Source organism: Monomorium pharaonis, chromosome 3 (assembly GCF_013373865.1).
Source record: "Monomorium pharaonis isolate MP-MQ-018 chromosome 3, ASM1337386v2, whole genome shotgun sequence".
Taxonomy (NCBI): Eukaryota; Metazoa; Arthropoda; class Insecta; order Hymenoptera; family Formicidae; genus Monomorium; species Monomorium pharaonis.
In genome coordinates this window covers 8,619,481-8,638,210 of record NC_050469.1, presented here as the reverse complement: position 1 = coordinate 8,638,210, position 18,730 = coordinate 8,619,481, and the positions used below count along the sequence as shown (strand labels likewise).

Sequence of the window (18,730 nt, the reverse complement as noted above, 5' to 3'; positions counted from 1 at the left end):
TCGTATTAGCTAAGACATGCCGAATAAAGCTTTCGTTCCGAGAGATATTATCATAATAATCAACATTTTTAGGGACCTAGCGAATTCTCAAGACCAAAAAGAATTCCCAGAGTAGAATCGTTGAGAAACCTCTTTAGGACCGGCGATCATTCTCTTAATGGCAAGAGTTGTACGAGAACCGCGACGATACAGGAGGAGGATGGGGTCGTCAATGTTAGCCATTGCCCGATGGAAAAAACTCTCAGCGAAGGAGCGATCAGAAAGATCCCCTTCCTGAGTATCTGTCCAGAGAATTTCGATGATCGCGAGTTCGCTGGAATCGATCGGGAGATGTTTCTCCGCCAAAAAAAGTTGCAGCTGAGTCGTAGTATACAGGATCTTCAGGAGCAGCACCGAGTCCTGGATTACATATTGAAGAATCACGAGGTTCTGAAGACGCGTCAGGGTGACACGTTCGCGGGAGAAACGTTAGAGAACGTTGAAACGAGCGCGAATGCGAAAGCTTCGAGGGAAGCAAAGAGTGCACTTCCGACGCGAACGGGACTTGATCGTCAATCTAATGCCGGTAACGCCGGCGTCAATGAAGCTAAAGGGTCTTCGTGTCCCCAGGGATTATCTTCCAGCTCGCTAACTGGTCTGGAAGATCTTCTGAGTAATCTGCGTATAGGTTGTGACGAGAGCGGTTACGATTCGGACAGTACGCGAACCGGCGCGGATTCGCCAGATAGCGAAAAGTCAACGGTGCCTCCTTTATTGAAACCGCGCAGTTTCTCGATAACATCGGATGATTATCGCGGCATTGACTTATCTTTGTCCGGTGGTATCTTGCGGAAAAAGAACACAGATACAGTGACCGAACCACGTTCGACATCGGAAACGTGTGTCTCGAAGGTCGAGGTCAACGTCGCAGATGCCGCTGTCGATACCGTAGCAAGCAAACCTTCCTTCAATGATTCGACCACAACCCAGTCTACCGTGTTAATATCGGAGGATGATGACACGGACAGCTGCGACGAGGATACCTTTGCCAATTTTCTGGAAGACCAATCGGATTTAACAGCTAGTTTATTCTAAGATGGAAGGAGATCTCTCATCAAAGACTAGCGAGGATCTAATGAGAGCAGCGTCCACGACTTCCGCTCGGCTCGACGAGAATTTAACGAAACTCCAAGTGACAGATTGTAACAGTCTTGATGTTACATTGCGGTGTGACGATGCTGATGCACGTGGTGGCATCGAAGATACCAAGATGAAAGTCGACATTGATGAAAGAAAACTTTGTGCGACGCCGGATAATCATATTAACGTAACTCAAATAGCTAAACTTCAAAATTTACTGAAAGACATGAAGTCTAAAAACCGAAAGTGCTCCAGCCCAAGTGTACTACACCTGTTGGACCATGCAGCGTCTCCGTGCAAGGACAGTCCACCGGCCAACAAAATTAATTCTTTATCCGATGCGATGATTAATCCTTTACGATACTACAGCCCAAAGAGATCACGTTCCACTCTAGAACTCGATGCGTTAGACGTTACGAGGAACGCAGCAAAGAAGAGCACTTGTAAATCCTCGGTTCCTATATCTTCCGTTACTAAACCTGTCGCTGCCGCTAACAAAATTTTAACACGGCGTGAATTAAAAACAATGAAACTGACGGTGAATCGCGCGGCGGGTCTCGGTATTTCGGTCGAACGGTGCGAGGCGGCCAGACCATTCTACGTGATCGCCAAGATGGATCCTAACGGCGAGGCGGCTAAGTCGAAACAATTTCGCATCGGCGACGAGATCGTTCGAGTCTGTGGACGTAGGATACGCGGCATGTCGATGGCAGAAGCACGAAATGCTTTGCGAAGTTGTATCGGCACGGTCGAACTACAAATCGCAAGAGAACCGAATCCGACTTTCGGCAAGGAGATCGGCGACACATGGGGCAACGCCTTGACGCGAACGCGAAGCGATCCCGATGCGTGGATCTCGAAGAACAAAAGAGCTGAAGCTTCCTCTTCCGGCAACGTGTCATCTTCGACGAACGCTAGAATCCTTTCCGCCGTTGACGATGCAACCGTCAACCTCCAAAAAATGACGGGTATGAAGAAATTCCAGGTCGTGAGAAAACGAAGCGCCGAGGCGCCTGCCGTTCGACGAGGGTCCAGTTTATCTTTTGATCTGTTGACAATCATACTGGAAAAGGGCGCACCGAAGAAATTGGGCTTTTCCATCGTCGGCGGCGTGGACAGCAATAAAGGACGCATGGGTATTTTTGTGAAGGATATTATATCCGGTGGACAAGCTGCAGAAGAAGGTATTTTTTTCCAACAAAACATTATTGCAGCTTATCTACAATGTAAAATTAATTAATTAATTAATTTACAAAAATATATATGTATATATATTATGTAATAATATCAGAGCCAATTAATGTCTGCAACGGTTTACTTGTAATATTAAAGGTACTCTGAAAGTGGGAGATGAAATTTTGGCGATCAATGGTTCTTCATTGGACGGCCTAACACATGCCAAGGCATTGCAGATGTTCAAGAGCGCCAAAGCCGGAAACTTGATACTTCACGTCGCCCGAAGAGATCCAACGCATAAACGGTTGTGTCAACCAATTGCAAATCACGCAATTAAGATTAACATTTAGCTATTAACACGGTTAGTTTTTGCTTTGCTCTCTTAACGATTAACTAACAATTATATTTATAAAGATTGTAATCTTTGTGAGCTTTTTGCTATCAGCTTTGTTAATTAATGATAATAAATATATGAAATCTCTCTAATAAAGGTTTTCCTTATGTTGCAGATACGTTACACAATCAAAGTCGTATGATTGCCTCGACAAATTAACGAAGTCCACCGACGAATAAAACTTGCTATTTATGTGGTCGTTAATTATATTATTAATTTCGCTTCTAAAAACGTAATGAATTACCTAAGAAGTTATGAAATTTCCTATTACATACAACCACTTAACTTTATAAGTTTATTAAAATCTTACATCTAAATATTTAAAAATAATTGAAATAAAAGGTTATTTATGTTCTAAATTTTTCATGCATTTCGGTTAGCATCTTAACTTACTTTTAATAATATTTTGTATACAGAAAAGTATACATATATAGATCATAATTGAACTGCAATTGTGATATCAATCTATTACTTTCGCTAACAAATAATATTCGTAACAACTTTTTTTCTAATAGATCTTTTTCATAAATAAGAATATTTTGCATTGTGTTATATATGTAATATTGAACTTGAACTCTTTAAATAAGATCTCAGAGATAAAAGTAATCCGTATTTATTTATGCTTTCATCTCTTTTATATTTAATTAATCTATCCTCTTTCGAAAAAAGGAGGAAGATAAATTTTGCAGAATATTAAATTATATCACTATTGAAATATTTGCATTTTTTCTTTAGAATATATCTATTTAGATATAAACATTACACGTTAAAGAAATGTTAAGTAAAGTAATAAAGTAGAATTAGTTAACAATAACGATATTGTGTAGCCATGTCCTGTTAGATGTCGTATGCTAACAACTTGGAATATGGTTTAACTTAACAGCGTCGTGGATTTAACAAATGTTTTTATTTAAAAATATATTCTTGTGTAAATCGACTTACACGAACACTAAAAAGTTAGTTAGTTGCATCCGAAAGCACGAAAGTCATTAAATGTGTTTACTTTATACTATGATAATTAGTAATTCTCGTTAAGTTATTTTGTTAAGAGACTGACATTACGAATGTCTACCTGCAAAATGCTGTGATAATGATTGTAGTCGCATCGGCTGATATTATACGAGTTGTATTTAATAATAAATGTGATTTTGTTAAAAGAAAACATACGTAGTATAAACTTTATTCTTTTAAAACCAAGCACTTTATAGTTATCTTATAAGCTACAGTATAGTAGGCATTGAATTTTTATCTACAATTTATTTATATCGAAGACATGTCAGTAAAGAATTAGCTAAACATTTATATCTTGAAACTAATCAATTTTGTAATGATAAGAATGCCGTGAAGTAAGATATACCTGTTCGCACCACCTTAAAGTGATTAGAAATGTATGAATCATTTCTTGCATGCTATAAATTATTTTTTTGGATTCTCTTATACTTACCATAGCGAAGACCGACATTGACAACGGAAATATATTACCTGCTGTCAGTTTGGACGGCACAATACTTCTGTAAAGAGTTATGATCAACAATGATTTTAGCCTTGGTGAGAATTTGTACCATTCCGCCGCGTAACTGAAAAAGTATATATTTTTAAAAATTAGTTTTTATTTATATTTTCAACAAATGTCATGCAAACTTCTAGAAAAAATTATAAACTGACAAATTTGACTTTTTAGAAAAATCTTATCTAATAACTTTAATATATTAGAAATTTATATTTTTGCGTAATATACTTTATATGTATAAATATTGTATGTGTGTGTGTGTGTGTGTTTTGTGATTGAGAAATAATTTGAATAACTTTTATTTTAAAATACTCAAAAACCAATTTACAAATTTTAAAGTAAAAACTGATGAAAATATATGAGAATATAAAACATTACGCTCGTTGGAATATGTTCTGACTTTCGTCCATTAACTTTTGACCGGAATAGCACAAGATTATCAGTTGCAACAACGCTCCCATGATTATAAACGCAAATCTAAGCAATTCTTCTACTTGGTCTAACACATAGAAAATCTATAATATATTAAAGGTATTATCATCATTCACACATCATCTGAAATTAATCTATAATCTATAATCAAATTTTCACAAAATTTATATCATGAAATTTTTAAATAAAATAATATATCAATACTAGCTAGTATTACGAAGTAATGTATCGATGCTAATTGTTGGAAAGTTAGATATTTAAGAATTATGTATATTAATAAATATTAAATGCTTAATGCTCACTCGAATTCCAACTAAACTGAAGACCGCACCGATCGTTAATAAGAAGCAAAATCCAACAATCTTATGCGTATCATTCAATATATTGACATATCTAATAACGATGATTTTAATTAATCATATGTTTTATTAGATACTTTCATAATAACATTTTTGGCGTAAAAGAAAACATGAAAGATGACACGAAGGAAAGTCTCTTACTCTAAAGCAAGTTGATATTTCTTTATACACATAATATAGTTTCGATATATAATTTTCTCGTTGAACATGTTATACTTTGGGCAACATTTGATTTCGTTAATTTCGTTGTCGACATGTACATTCGATATTACGTTTTTAATTTGTTGACTGCAACGTGTGTGCAATGTTTAGTAGAAACATATTATTGTGTGGTCATTTTACTGTCCCTTACTTACCCAATAAGTTGGAATAAGCTGCATGCGTGCGCGGTACATGCTATATGCATGCTATCAACAGACACAAAAATGGCCATACCAAAAATAATTATAAGAGAGGTATACAAAAATATCGGTACAAAATACTTATCTTTATCTACTCCGTATTCGCTATATATTGCGACATTTCGCGGACGTGATTTATTAAGAGGTAGCAAGATATCGAGAAGCATTGGTCCTATTGATGGTATTATTATAAACATTGACATCATCGTGTATGTTAGTACTACAAATATATAAAATGTGTTATTCTTTTAATAATATCTATTTTGTTACATGTGCATCGAAAATGGTCCTTTTCGTGATCTTCTACCAAGCCGCAAAATTGTCGATTGCACACGGACACTTTTGTCGCAAAAATAACTCATTCCTCTACCGATCAAATGTGCGGAAAAGTCGTGCAAGAATTCCAAATCTCGCACGCTTGATCACTTTCCCACACCTTGCTCTTCATTCCGACACTTGCATCGTACTACAAGTATATCATCTCGCAACACGCATACGATAACTGTTGACGCTTCGTTACTTTCGCGAATCTAATCCTAATCTGTCAAATCAAACTCAAAGATCACACTTCGACGCACAGGTAACAAAGAATATTGTGTGTTACATGTGCGACTATTTCTTTACTCGTGAGGATCAAGCACTTGTAGAAAATAGCCGATTTTTCTCACACAAATATTTGTTATGTATTATGTATATATAAAGTATACACTGAAAAAAAAGCTATAAAATCAATAAAAAAGCAACTTGTTTCAATTAAACGGTGTAATTGGGGGCTGCCAACTAAATAAATGATTCATGCAATTCATTTGTTATTAGTTGTAATTTCTATTATGCATATTAAACAAATTATGTATATATATAAATCATATAATATTATAGTGAATACATATTAGAGTATAACAAATTTTCAAAGTTGAGAATAAAATACTTTGTAATTATGTAATAATGCTAAATGTAAACAACGGGGAGAAATCGGGAGAGACGGGGAGAGACCGGGAGAGACCGGAAGAGACGGGGAGAAATTAGGAGAGACGGGAAGAGACGAGGAGAGACCGGGAGAGACCGGGAGAGACCGGGAGAGACGGGGAGAGACCGGGAGAGACGGGTAGAGATGGGGAGAGACGGGGAGAGACCGGGAGAGACGCAGAGAAACAGGGAGAGACGGGGAGAGACTGGGAAAGACGGGGAGAGATCGGGAGAGACGGGGAGAGACCGGGAGAGACGGGGAGTAACCGGGAGAGACCGGGAGAGACGGGGAGAGACGGGTAGAGACCGGGAGAGACGGGGAGAAACCAGGAGAGACGGGGAGAGACCGGGAGAGGCGAAGAATGTTTCTATTGTGTTTAAATTAAGGTAATAAGAAAAATAAAGATGGTTGTTATTTTATTGAAAAAAAGGAACTCATTTAAAACAGTCTTTTGAATGGATTTCTAAATCCATGGCAGCTTTTAGAAAAAAAAGTTAGAAGTACATAAATGAATGAATATTAGATTTATTAAAGATAGATAAATGCTTATTCAAAAATAAAATAAAAAGTGCAACAATAAAGCAAGACTCTTGAAAGTTAAACAACAAAAGCAAAGAAAATTTGAAAAAAACGTAGCATAAGAATAGAGAGCCACAGCAACGCGTGGCAGGGCATAGCTAGTCTAAAATAAATTTAATTTAATTAAAATATTAATTTTCTTAAATAAAAGTTTTCATAATTCTGTCTTTCTCAGTCTCTTTTATAGACTGACATATTTTAGTTTAGTATTATATGTCGATGGCAAAATCTTGCTTTCTTCCACGCTCTTGACGAGCTCTTTATATTCATAAGACAGTAGCATTTTGTTTACGAGATAACACGCCACATAGTGATGGGTAGTGAAAAAATGCCATTCTAAGAATAAAATATACTTCACACAAACCTATTTATTATTGACACAATACTTAAATGGTTTGAATTTTCAATGTTCAACAATATTAAACATTAAATGCATCTTATTTTCATTCTATCATAATGTATTTGTGTAAATTATAATAGCATTAACTCTTTGTTTTAATCATTTCACGTAATTGAGTTGACAGCATTACTTGAATCATATATTTTGATACTTCAATATTATTGAATTATATATATTAATTTATTTACAGGGAATAGAAAGATTTTATAATAATTACACATACGCTTGATGCAATTAAAACGTGTACTTAATAATATTTTTATCTACATATACACAACAACATTAATAATTACATGTGTTGATTGTATCAAGCCTATATATAATTAATATAAACACATTTCCATTTCTTCTAAAGATATAATTGTACATAAATGCAATAAGGAGTCAATATAACATCTGACAAATTCTTGATTTGTTCTAATATATAAAAAATATAAAAATTAAATACATTGTATTTAAATTAAAAAAATAATGCATTTGAATCAATTAAAGTATTTTCAACTCCGCGGCTGATTTGTTTTTATTATTTTACATAGTTAAATTGACAACAGACATAATTATATGAATTACATAGAATTCAAGTACATATAAACAAAACTATTAATTGCATATGCAATTATAATAAAAAATATGTAATTGAGATATATAAATATATCGATCGTTCAATCACATTTTCCAAAAGCATTGATATTACTAAACCAACTGTCACAATTATTAAAACAATTATTGCTGATTTTTGTTCATTAATATTGATGATTACTTCAATAATATTAATTTCAATTACACTGATTTAATTGACAACAGCTTTTTTTCTATGTACGTTTATCATTACTTCTTAATTTTTTTCTTTCTCTAAATATACATATAATCTACTTACTTGAATAAAATAATGTAAATTTATGCGATATATAAGAATAATTTCTCAAAACTTGAACTTCCACATCATTTGAAAATATATTCCAATGATCTTCCATACTTTCGTATAAACGACGAAACTAAGTGCAAAAAAATATGCACGAAGAAAACAGTTTTAATGAATTATCTAAAAATTTTTCTTTAAAGAAAGAGGAATACAGATCTGAAATTGTACATTGTGTTACAAGTTCGATAATTGTACATTGTGTTACAAGATCGGCTATTACATGCGAGTGCGTTCACCCACAGCCAACCTATCGCACTTGTAACACAATATATTAATCAGTAAAATTATTTTTAAATCTGTATTCAAACACACACACACACACACAGAGCTAAATTTTTAGATACCTTAATAAAATTATTCTTTGTGTGTCAATAAAATATAAAGTATATACATATGTATAAGAGATTTATTTAAATGAAAATTAATGAGGAAAATGAGAAATCTATAATAAATGGATAATTACCTTGTTACGATTCCAAATCTGATTTAATAACTTTATGAGAAAAGCCGTCGATATAACTATTTGATACAGGCATTCAAAAACCATTTTCCCATTGCGTCTGTGTATACATAATGTTATTATCTACAGATAAATTATATTATAATTTATTAAATGTATTATACAGAAAAAAGCAATATCTTTTGACATTATAGACGTGTTTAAAAACTAATTAAACGAACTAAGAAATTAAAATATAATGATCGCATATTACCTCGAATGGCAAGTAACTTATTTCAAATACAAACAAGAACAATGGTAACAAACATCTCGCGAGCTTACATTGGAACGGCCAAAGACCCAAACTCCACAAAAATATTCTATTGATATTATACTCCCGAGTTATATTTACTAACATATTTCTTTTTTGCTTGTTGCGAGCTGCAACGAAAATGAGGGAGCGCGACATGAGCCGTTCGATCGATTTCGCGACACGAGTTGGAATAATAAATGTAGAACTATAAAATTACAGGGTGCCATTTATTGTCACAGCGCGTTATGTTACTTGTATTTCGAAAACTGACTGGAACCTATTTGTCAACCATAATTTTCATGCATATTTCCCTGAAGTGACTTTCGCACGCTGAAGTCGCGTGACACGACAATGGTTCAGAATGTAAGAATAATGTCAATGAAGGATTGCTTCGTCCTCTGTTTGATTTTAAATTTATAAATTCTTTTTGTTTCTCTATACTTTCTCAAGCTACAGTATCAATAAACAAATTCAAAATTTTGAATACCTGAGAAGAAATGATGTTTTTACAGTTTCTTATATTTATTAATATTTAACTAAATTTTATATTGTGTAACCCTTGTTCTATCTATATCAAGAATATGAATATTCTTAAAATTCACTCAAAAAACTAGTTAAATTTTTGCATTTACCATGTAAATGTTTACTCTAAAAATTGTTTTTTGATAAGCAATTATTCCCTAAGAACTTTCCAAAAAGATAAAACATCTTTTTTATTTCTATAAAAAGTCATTATTTGTTATCATTATTTATTATTAAATCAATTTTGGAATCATGAAGACCACAGTCAAGTCTTCTTCAAGACTTCAAGATTTCAGTGCGCTGTACATACATACGATATTCGATAAGTCTAAGATTTGAAAAGCAAAGTCTTATTGTAAGTTTATAAATATAAAAATAATATTGTAAGAAGATAAACAAATAAATTCCTTATTATAATAATAACTCGTAACTTTTTCACACAATTGCACTTGTTACAAGCTCGTAAATGCAATGTCACGTTAATATACTTATATGTATATATGTATACTCTAGGAGTGTCACTTGATAAGACATTCAATCTCTAAACTATTTATAGACACGAATTACGCGTCGCAGACGCAGTTGATGCTTAACCGTACACCATACTCGTCATGCAATTTCAAGAAGATTCGCATATCTGTGCTTTTGTGTCTCAAAGAACAGTCTTCGCGGATGGCGTTCGGCCGGCCACGTTGGTCGTGAGCGATGAAAAAATACAAGAAATATTATACGACACTAGTGAAGACGTTGTACGATATTTGTCACAGGTAAATCTTGCATTGCGTTATTCGGGGGAGGGAACGAAATGCAAATTGACGTATGTGCGTTTCAGAAATATCCCGGCATTCCGTTTAATGATTGCGGCTCGTTAGTGTTAATGCCTGGAATAATAGACTCACACGTGCATGTAAATGAGCCCGGAAGAACCGAATGGGAAGGATTTCACACCGCCACACGAGCGGCCGCGGCTGGCGGTGTCACCACAATCGCGGATATGCCTTTGTAATAATCTATGTTTCCCTGTATAAAAACAGCCGGTCTGAACGGTGAAATTACCTTTCGAACATACGTATCTATCTCACATGTTGTAGGAATTCTATTCCGCCCACTACTACTTTAGATAATCTCAAAACTAAAGCGAGAGAAGCGTACGCGAAATCATTTGTAGACGTTGCATTCTGGGGCGGCGTGATACCAGGAAATCAAGTACGTTTCACAAATTTTTAAATAAATATATTTATGCATATATAATATTACGCTAAATACATATGGATATATATAAAACTATATTTGAAGAATAACGGTTCTAAAATAAATCTAAAGTTGTTTTTTTATCGGAAATTTGGATAAATTAATTTTTTAACGACAAAAATGCTGTGAAATAAGACATAGCCCCTCGTACCACCTTAAATTGATCACAAAAACGCGTAAGTCATTTTCCGTGCACTTATAAAGACTAATTATAAGCTCGAAACACCTCGTACTTACCGTGGCATAAGTCGACATTGATAACGGAAAGAATTTACCTACAGTCAAACTGCACGGTACGAGACTTCTATAAAGAGTTATAATTAGCAAAGATTTTAATCTGGGTGAAAACAAATACCATTCCGCTGCGTAACTGAAAAACAAGTTCCAAAATAGATGCTAAAATTTTAATGAATTTTAAAATTATTCCATCTTTTCTCATTTTTACAAAAGAATGACAATTAAAGCTCGTTTATAAATTAAAATTGAATTTATCTTAAATATCGTTTTAATAAAACGATATTCTGAAGTATGCATTTGTAAATGTGTATGTAAATATACTTAAGAATACAAAATAATTATTACGCTCGATGAAATACGTTCTGGCTTTCGTCCATTAATTTCTGACCAGCATAACACATAATCAACAATTGCATTAATGCTCCCATAATTATAAACAAAAATCTAATCATTTCTTCGAGTTGGTCTAACACATAAACGACCTATAATCAAAAGTGATAAAAAGTTTAAAAAAAATTGTGTAATAACGTAGTAGATTCTATTATTAGAATATTATTTTTCTAAATATATTACATCACAACAGAAGTTATTTTATCTTATTTCAAATTTATTAAAAAGTGTTCTTGCTAACTATTTATTTTTACGTTTTTTTAATGATATATTTTATTGAAAAACAATTATTTAATTCTTACTCGAACTCCAGTCAAACTTAAAGAAGCACCAATCAATAATAAAAAAAATATTGCAGCCGTTTGATGCGTCGAATTCAATATATCGACAAACCTAAGAATCATAATAGTAAAGTAATCTAGTAATTTATTGTATAATACACAAAATACAATCCTTGAAAAATGATCTGCGAAAACATGGCTTACTTTAATGCAAGCTGATATTTTCTTAAACACGTAACGTATTGCTGATATATCATTTGTTCTCTCGATAATTCATGATGTTTATTCAAGCCACATTTACATTTTTGCAAATATTGTGTCGATGTAATATTTTCAATTTCTTCACTACAAGATACTTATGATTTCTTGAAGTATTTATCAAAATGATTTAATTATTTATTGTATGCATGTTGCTTGCAATATACTTACCCGACAATTGAGAATAAACTACACGCATGAGTGGTACACGTGAAATGCATTGTGTCGACACCCACCATTATGCTTATACCTATTACAATTATAGCAGTAGTGTATAAAAAAATTGGCACAAAGTACTCGTCTGTATCTACTTTTAATTCAACTTCGATCGCTAAGATTCGTGGACGCGATTCGTTCAAAGGCAATATGATATCTAGGAACACTGGTGTCAACGGGATTACTATGAACATTGAACTTAAAAGATACATCATAGCTGTAATTTCATAAAAGACATGTTTTCCGCATTAATAATTTTTAATGCATCATATTTCGTAATCATTATTATTCTCGCTATTTTAAAAATCGTGTACTTACTTGAATAAAATATTGTAAACTTTCGTGATATATTAGAATAATTTTTCAGAATACGAACTTCTAATTCATTTGTGAATATATCCCAATGATTATTCATGGTTTCGTATAAATGACGGAACTGATCGTAACAGTAGAATATATTCATAAAAATCATGGAGAGAGTAATTAAGAATTTTATATGACGTACATATTGTTTAGAAAAGACTCACCTTGTCGCGATTCCAAATCTCATTCCATAGCCTTACTATAAAGGCGTTTGATACGACAAATTGATAGAAACCTTCAAAGATCATTTGTGAATCGTCTTGATGATCATACAACATTAAAATCTACGTGTAACGACAACTTTTAAACCGAAACACATGTGGCGACAGAGCTATATTGTAAGAGACTGTGTCTGAACATTGATTAATACACATTACCTCGGACGAGAAAAAACTTATTTCAAATATAAGATAAAGAATTGGTAACGAATTTCTCACGAGCTTACTTTGGTACGGCCAAAGACCTAAGCGTGACAAAAATATCTTATTAACATTGTATTCTCGCAGAACGTGCACCAACATAATATTTTGTTTTCTGTTACGCAGCTACGATACGAATGACGCGTGCTACGTGCGCCATAGACTCTTTGTTAAGTCCAAGCTGTCAGAAATTATGAAATATCGGGGAATCGTCAGCGCGAAGTGACCGTTTCCGCCGTAACATCATATTACTATACAACTGACATTTTACCTCTCTCGTTTTCCAAAGTAGTATTTGTCGCATATTTTTTTCAGCATATCACATACTAAAATAATGATGTCGCGTGACGCAGTAAAAAACGCGAGTAATAACTATAAGAGGGAGAACATACATTCTATGCCCTGTCTTATTGTTTTATTGATCATATGCCTCTTTTATGTTCACAATTATGAATTACAACTATTAAAGTCGTAAAAGTGATTGCAAATGTGAATTTTAAAACGCTAATAATAAAGGAAATTTAAGCAGTTTCTAGTGACTACTACAGATAAAATATTACTATACGTAATGATTTTAGTAAAATTGAGAAAATTTTACAAAATGTATGGAACGATATAGTCTCTGAGAGATAAAAATGTCAAAATAGGATAGATCTATTCGCACCACCTTAAAATACAAAGGTATATATAAATTGTCTTTTTTCGTTGCAAGTAAAATTTTAGAAGACTTGTACGTACTGTACCATAAGTCACTATTGATATTGAAACTATTTTACTAGCTGTTAAGCCGCGAGACAAAAAACTTTTCTGAAGAGATTATAATTAACAGCGCTTTTAATCTCGCTGTGAATGTATATCATTCTACAATGTATCTGTAAATAATATAGAAATTTCGAATTTATTCGCAATTTATGGAATATTACGTACGCTCAAAAGTTGAAATTTTTATGTCTTTTTTTTATAAAATGCAAACATAAAAATAACCACTGCTTAGTAATTACAAATCAATTTTTCAATGAAAAGCTTTATCATTAAGAAATTATATAAAATTTTCTATTTACAAAAACTGTATAATACATTACATATATTGATATATATTTATGTAAGAAAGTCATCAATACTGACATAGATCTTTTAAAGCAGTACTCCCTCATTTCTCGGAAATTAAACATTGCACTGTATTAATGCTGATAAAACACATGATCTGCTTAAATAATTAAAGAAATGAAAATCCATCGTTTATACATTTATGACTTTTTTCTATATAAAATCTGCTAAAAACAATTTCTTTAAAACCAAGAATGAAATTTGCATGATTTTCTTTTACAAATTGCATAGTTTAAACAATAGTAACCCAGTAAACACCGAATATAACAGATGTAATGTTATATAAGATATAGTATGTAGTTACATTCAGTATTTGTTGGGAAGTATATTATTGATTATAATATTACATTATTTTACATGCTTATAGCTTCCTGTTTTGTTTATATTTTTTTCTTTTGTATTTTTCTTATAATGCGATATGAAATATAAAATCATCATGGAGCATAAATCGGTATAATTCTGTTACTGAAAACAAATCATAAATGGGTGTTCTATTCTTTTCTCCCTAACATAATATTATTTTAAATAAATTGTTTATTTTCTTAATTCTTAATTGTTCTATTTCTAGTTTTTTTATTTTATAAACTTTATTGTTTAATACATAAAAATATATTTAATTACAAAATTATCTTAATTTATTAATTTATTTTATAATTAACTCATTTACTAGAGGACATCATGTCTGAATTCTGTCATTACTGTCATTACTAGGCCAATTTTAGGGTCCAATTTTTCAGACATTTATTTTATGTTGCAGGAACATTTATTATTACAAAATATGAAACAGTATTATAAAAAAATATTATGTGATAGAAGGCATTGTCTAGTCTACACTTACATTTTCAATGTTATTTTTAGCTTTTATTTAAGAAATATTATTTTAAAAAGTGATATGTCAATATTTATGACTTTCTTTACATATAAATATATTTTTTTTATAAAAGAAAAGAATTTTGTAGTAAGATGTTACTATAAGAAAAGAGCAACTCGCTGTATACCGACTTTAAAATATAGAGTTAAAACGGAAAAAAGCTTAACCAAAATAGAAAAATTCTTACATTTTGTAGAATACATTTTGACTCTCATCTAACAATTTTTGACCATGAAAGCAAATGATTGTGAATAGAAACAACGTACCTATGATTAGCATACTAGTTTTCACTACATCTTTAATTTGATATGCATATACAAGCTATGACATATAAAATGTATTATATAATATGTTTTTAATTTCAAGAAAATATCAGATAATTGGTCAACAGGAGGTCAACGCGGTAATCAGTGCGCAGTGTTTGTTTTCTTATAGTTTATTTATTTAACCTATCTTCTCCAAACGTTTTGGCTATTAGATTTTTTAAATGTCATAGAATCATTTTACAAACATTGGAGAAGATAGGTTTAAATAAATAAACTGTAAGACAATGAACTGTGCACTGATTACCGCGCTGACCTCTTATTGGCCAATTCTCTGATTTTTTCTTGAAATTTAAAGAGGTTCTTCGATATGTATTCTTGATGAATTTGAGTGTTCTTAATGTTTAATATTTATTAACATCTTAATACGTATTACTAAAATAGATTACTATTAATTTTTCTATAAAAAATATATAAATAATAGCGCTTATAATATTTACTTGAATTCCACCCATACTTAAAATTACACAACTAAAGGATAATGAAATTAATGTCACTGTTTGGTACAGCACGTTAATTCAATACTTTGACAAACCTGTAAACAATAAAACGTATGTTAATATATTACAAACATATATTATAAATAAATTACACAGTAGCAAGATTATTTTTAAAAACTCTACTCTAAAGCAATCTGATATTTTTTGAAACATATAATGTATTCCTGATATATTATCACTTGCTCGCTTGTCGATTTAATTATTGTATTTATGCAGGATCCATTAAAATTTATATTTACGCAATATCCGTGACTAGCTTTTTTATTGATATCCAATTTTAACAGCATCTTCTTGAATTATTGACTGCGAAATAAAATTCTTTCGGTTTTTTGCGATATTGAAAAGAAGAAAGTCGAAAAGAAAAATTGTTTGTGTACGTACCTAATAACGATCAAAAATAAACTACAAACATGAAAGATACGAGTAATATATATACTGTCAATATCAATTATAATAGTTATACCCATCATGGATACAATCATGCTGTAGCAAACAATCGATATATAATACTTGTCCGTATCTATTCTCCATTTTTCTACAGACATGGCGGAAAATCGTGGACGTGATTCATTAAGAGGTCTTATGATATCGAGTAAAATCGGTGTAAATGGAGGCAATATATATGTCATTAACGCTACATATATCATAACTGCAATTTTATCGATGACATATTTTTAAAAAATTTTTATAAATTATACAACGCATATAAGTATGTATTTATAAATCATACACACACATTTTATAAATATAGATAGAAATATATATATATATATATACAATATTTATTATATATACTTACTTGAATAAATGATTACATATTTTCGTATTTGGCTAGAATAATTTTTAAGAATACACTATTCAAATTCATTTATAAATATATTCCAATGCTTTTCCATAGCTTCGTATAAATGTCGTGTCTAATCATAACATATAGTTTTATTGAAATAATAATTAAAAAGATATAAATATATCAGTGATATTTTTGACAACATACCTTGTCATAATTTCAAAACTCATTAAATAACTTACTGACAATCAGGATTAGTCCCATAAAGACATGAACAGTTTCAGTAAACAATTGTTTATCTTCCCATTTATCATATAACAATAATATCTAAGTGTAATTTTAATTATTTTAAGTTATTAAGTACATATATATATACGTATAAAAAGTTTATTTAGAACACTTTATGCACTATAAGATTCATGTAAATGTTATTGACGTATTATTACCTCAAATGAAAAGACTCATTTGAATCACAAGATATGACATTGGTAATAAACTTCTTATGAATTTATTTTGTAATGGCCAAAGACCCAAATATGATAATAATATTTTATTGACATTATACTTTCGCAAAACATGTACCAGCATATTGCTGCTTGAGTGCTATGATATAAATGATACACATGGCATGTACCACTTTTTTCAAGCTTCCAGTGGTATGAAATTATAGGATGTCAAGAATCAAGAAAGGGGATAGCAATTTAGCTACTATATGATTATATAACTGTATTAAAACTAAACTTCTATTTTCCCATTTCTCATTCTTGTATTTTAAAAATCACTTGAGAGATAGATTTTCCAGTTAAATACTTACAATAACATAAATACATAAAATAATAACATTGCGTGACGCTCTAAAATTGTACGATGCAAGTATTCAAAATAAGAATAAGGACGGATAGATGCCCATTTTGTCATTTTATCGATCTATTTTTACGGCCACAGTATTAATATAAAATTATGAAGTAACGTTTAAGTAGTAATTTTATTCACACTTAGTGCGTCCCGGCTTTTAACCCTTTTTCTTATCTCATGTATGACTCGACTTTTTTATACATATATCTAAGACGGTGAATAATATTCTATTTGGAGACGTCATATTTTAATTATATTTACTTTATTGGCGTGAAATGTGCTAGCGGTTAATATAGATACAATAAATTTTTTTTTAAAGCAAAATCTAATTATAAGTTCTTAAACAGAGCTCGATAAAATATCGTACACAATCGCTCAAATAGCTTGATGCTGGCAAAGCTAAGAAAGAACTATAAAATATACGGAGCTAATTAACTATCTTTGAGAGATAAGAATGTCATGAAGTAGGATATGGCTCCTCTCACCATCTTAAATAGAACGCAAAGATATACATAAGTGTTTTTTTGTATATTGCAAGTAAACATTTAAGACTGTTGTACTTACTGTAGCATAAGTTGCCATTGTTAATGGTAATACTTTACCAGCTGTTAAGGTACAAGGTATAATACTTTTTTGAAGAGTTATCATCAACAATGATTTTATTCTCAATGAGAATATATACCATTCTATAGCGTATCTGTAAATATAAATATAAGAATTTATTTGCATTTATAAATAATTAAATTTAATCGAAAAATTCATTTTTGTATCTTTTTTAGAATACAAACCAACAAGAGCGTCTTTTTATATATAAATTTTTAAAAGCAAGTCTGTCATAAAATTTATATTTATTATACATAAATTGTATAGTACATATTAATATGTATTTATGTGATTTATATTTATGTATAAATAATAAAAAGTGAAAATTTGACAATAAAATCTAAGATATTATAAGAAAATATGGAACTCGCTACATTAATCTTAAAAATCTTTTATAATAGAATTAGAAATAAGGTACTCTGTGAGGAAAAAATATCATATATTTTCAAAAAATATGCATAAAATATTTTTGTTACCAGTGTGTCGAAAGTAATCTCTTTCGTGTTATTTTTTCATGCGCAAAGTCGCCAATTTCAACACTTTAATATTATTATACAATTTTTGTCCTTTATAAATAGATAACGTAAGTTGTGGTGAAAAATTTAACAGTATGATTTTTTCTGCACGTTTGATCATTTCTCATACATTTACTTTTGTTGTCATTCTCACATGCACGTCATCTTGCGCATACGGTAATTCTCATAAAATTATCGATGCTTTGTCATTTTCGTTGACA

At 31.2% G+C, this 18,730-nt stretch overlaps 4 protein-coding genes across 9 annotated transcripts in view; 2 read left to right on the top strand and 2 right to left on the bottom strand.

Moving 5' to 3' along the window:
* The window catches only part of LOC105837988, a 62,779-nt gene extending 58,933 nt beyond the window's left edge, over positions 1–3,846 (top strand). The window contains 4 exon segments of the mRNA XM_036284278.1: positions 73–1,062; positions 1,064–2,303; positions 2,452–2,599; positions 2,805–3,846. Of these exon segments, the coding sequence (XP_036140171.1) occupies positions 73–1,062; positions 1,064–2,303; positions 2,452–2,599; positions 2,805–2,868 (2,442 nt within the window). The 3' untranslated portion in view covers positions 2,869–3,846.
* Positions 3,847–3,961: 115 nt separating this feature from the next.
* On the bottom strand, positions 3,962–12,893 carry LOC105837982. Of its 3 annotated transcripts, XM_028191195.2 has the most exons (15): positions 12,694–12,893; positions 12,485–12,602; positions 12,122–12,383; positions 11,897–12,037; positions 11,714–11,804; positions 11,367–11,503; positions 11,022–11,154; positions 8,723–8,842; positions 8,215–8,332; positions 5,347–5,611; positions 5,132–5,278; positions 4,934–5,024; positions 4,578–4,714; positions 4,134–4,266; positions 3,962–4,059 (listed from the first exon to the last, which is right to left on the bottom strand). In XM_028191195.2, the coding sequence occupies exons 1-15, from the start codon at positions 12,805–12,807 to the stop codon at positions 4,006–4,008; spliced, it is 2,061 nt and encodes a 686-aa protein (XP_028046996.2). In that variant the 5' UTR covers positions 12,808–12,893; the 3' UTR covers positions 3,962–4,005. The 3 variants fall into 3 exon arrangements, with proteins under 3 accessions (XP_028046996.2, XP_028047000.2, XP_028047003.1); XM_028191199.2 differs by lacking the exon at positions 5,132–5,278 and having other exon boundaries at positions 3,962–4,266; XM_028191202.2 differs by lacking the exons at positions 4,578–4,714; positions 4,934–5,024; positions 5,132–5,278 and having other exon boundaries at positions 3,962–4,266.
* Positions 9,746–18,730, top strand: part of LOC105828827 (allantoinase) — a 23,716-nt gene continuing 14,731 nt past the window's right edge. The window contains exons 1-3 of one of the 3 annotated variants that reach the window (XM_036284280.1): positions 9,746–10,300; positions 10,366–10,535; positions 10,625–10,739. In XM_036284280.1, the coding sequence (XP_036140173.1) occupies positions 10,145–10,300; positions 10,366–10,535; positions 10,625–10,739 (441 nt within the window). In that variant the 5' untranslated portion in view covers positions 9,746–10,144. The remainder of the gene's footprint in view (positions 10,301–10,365; positions 10,536–10,624; positions 10,740–18,730) is intronic. The other 2 variants (XM_036284281.1, XM_036284279.1) reach the window with 2 other exon arrangements.
* The window catches only part of LOC105837983, a 4,949-nt gene continuing 3,855 nt past the window's right edge, over positions 17,637–18,730 (bottom strand). The window contains exons 8-9 of one of the 2 annotated variants that reach the window (XM_012683217.3): positions 17,956–18,088; positions 17,637–17,879 (exon numbers count right to left, since the gene is read on the bottom strand). In XM_012683217.3, coding sequence (XP_012538671.3) covers positions 17,823–17,879; positions 17,956–18,088 — 190 coding nt within the window. In that variant the 3' untranslated portion in view covers positions 17,637–17,822. Of the gene's footprint in view, positions 18,089–18,730 lie in introns of both variants that reach the window. The other variant, XM_036284282.1, reaches the window with a different exon arrangement.

Excerpts from the sequence above, each read along its gene's own strand:
- LOC105837982 (XM_028191195.2), bottom strand. The coding sequence starts at position 12,807 with ATGTTGTATGATCATCAAGACGATTCACAAATGATCTTTGAAGGTTTC. Across the intron at positions 11,155-11,366 it reads CAGAACGTATTTCATCGAGC|TTACGCAGCGGAATGGTATT; the intron begins GTAATAATTATT and ends CTTGTTTTTCAG. Across the intron at positions 5,025-5,131 it reads AAATATCAACTTGCTTTAGA|ATATGTCAATATATTGAATG; the intron begins GTAAGAGACTTT and ends CATCGTTATTAG.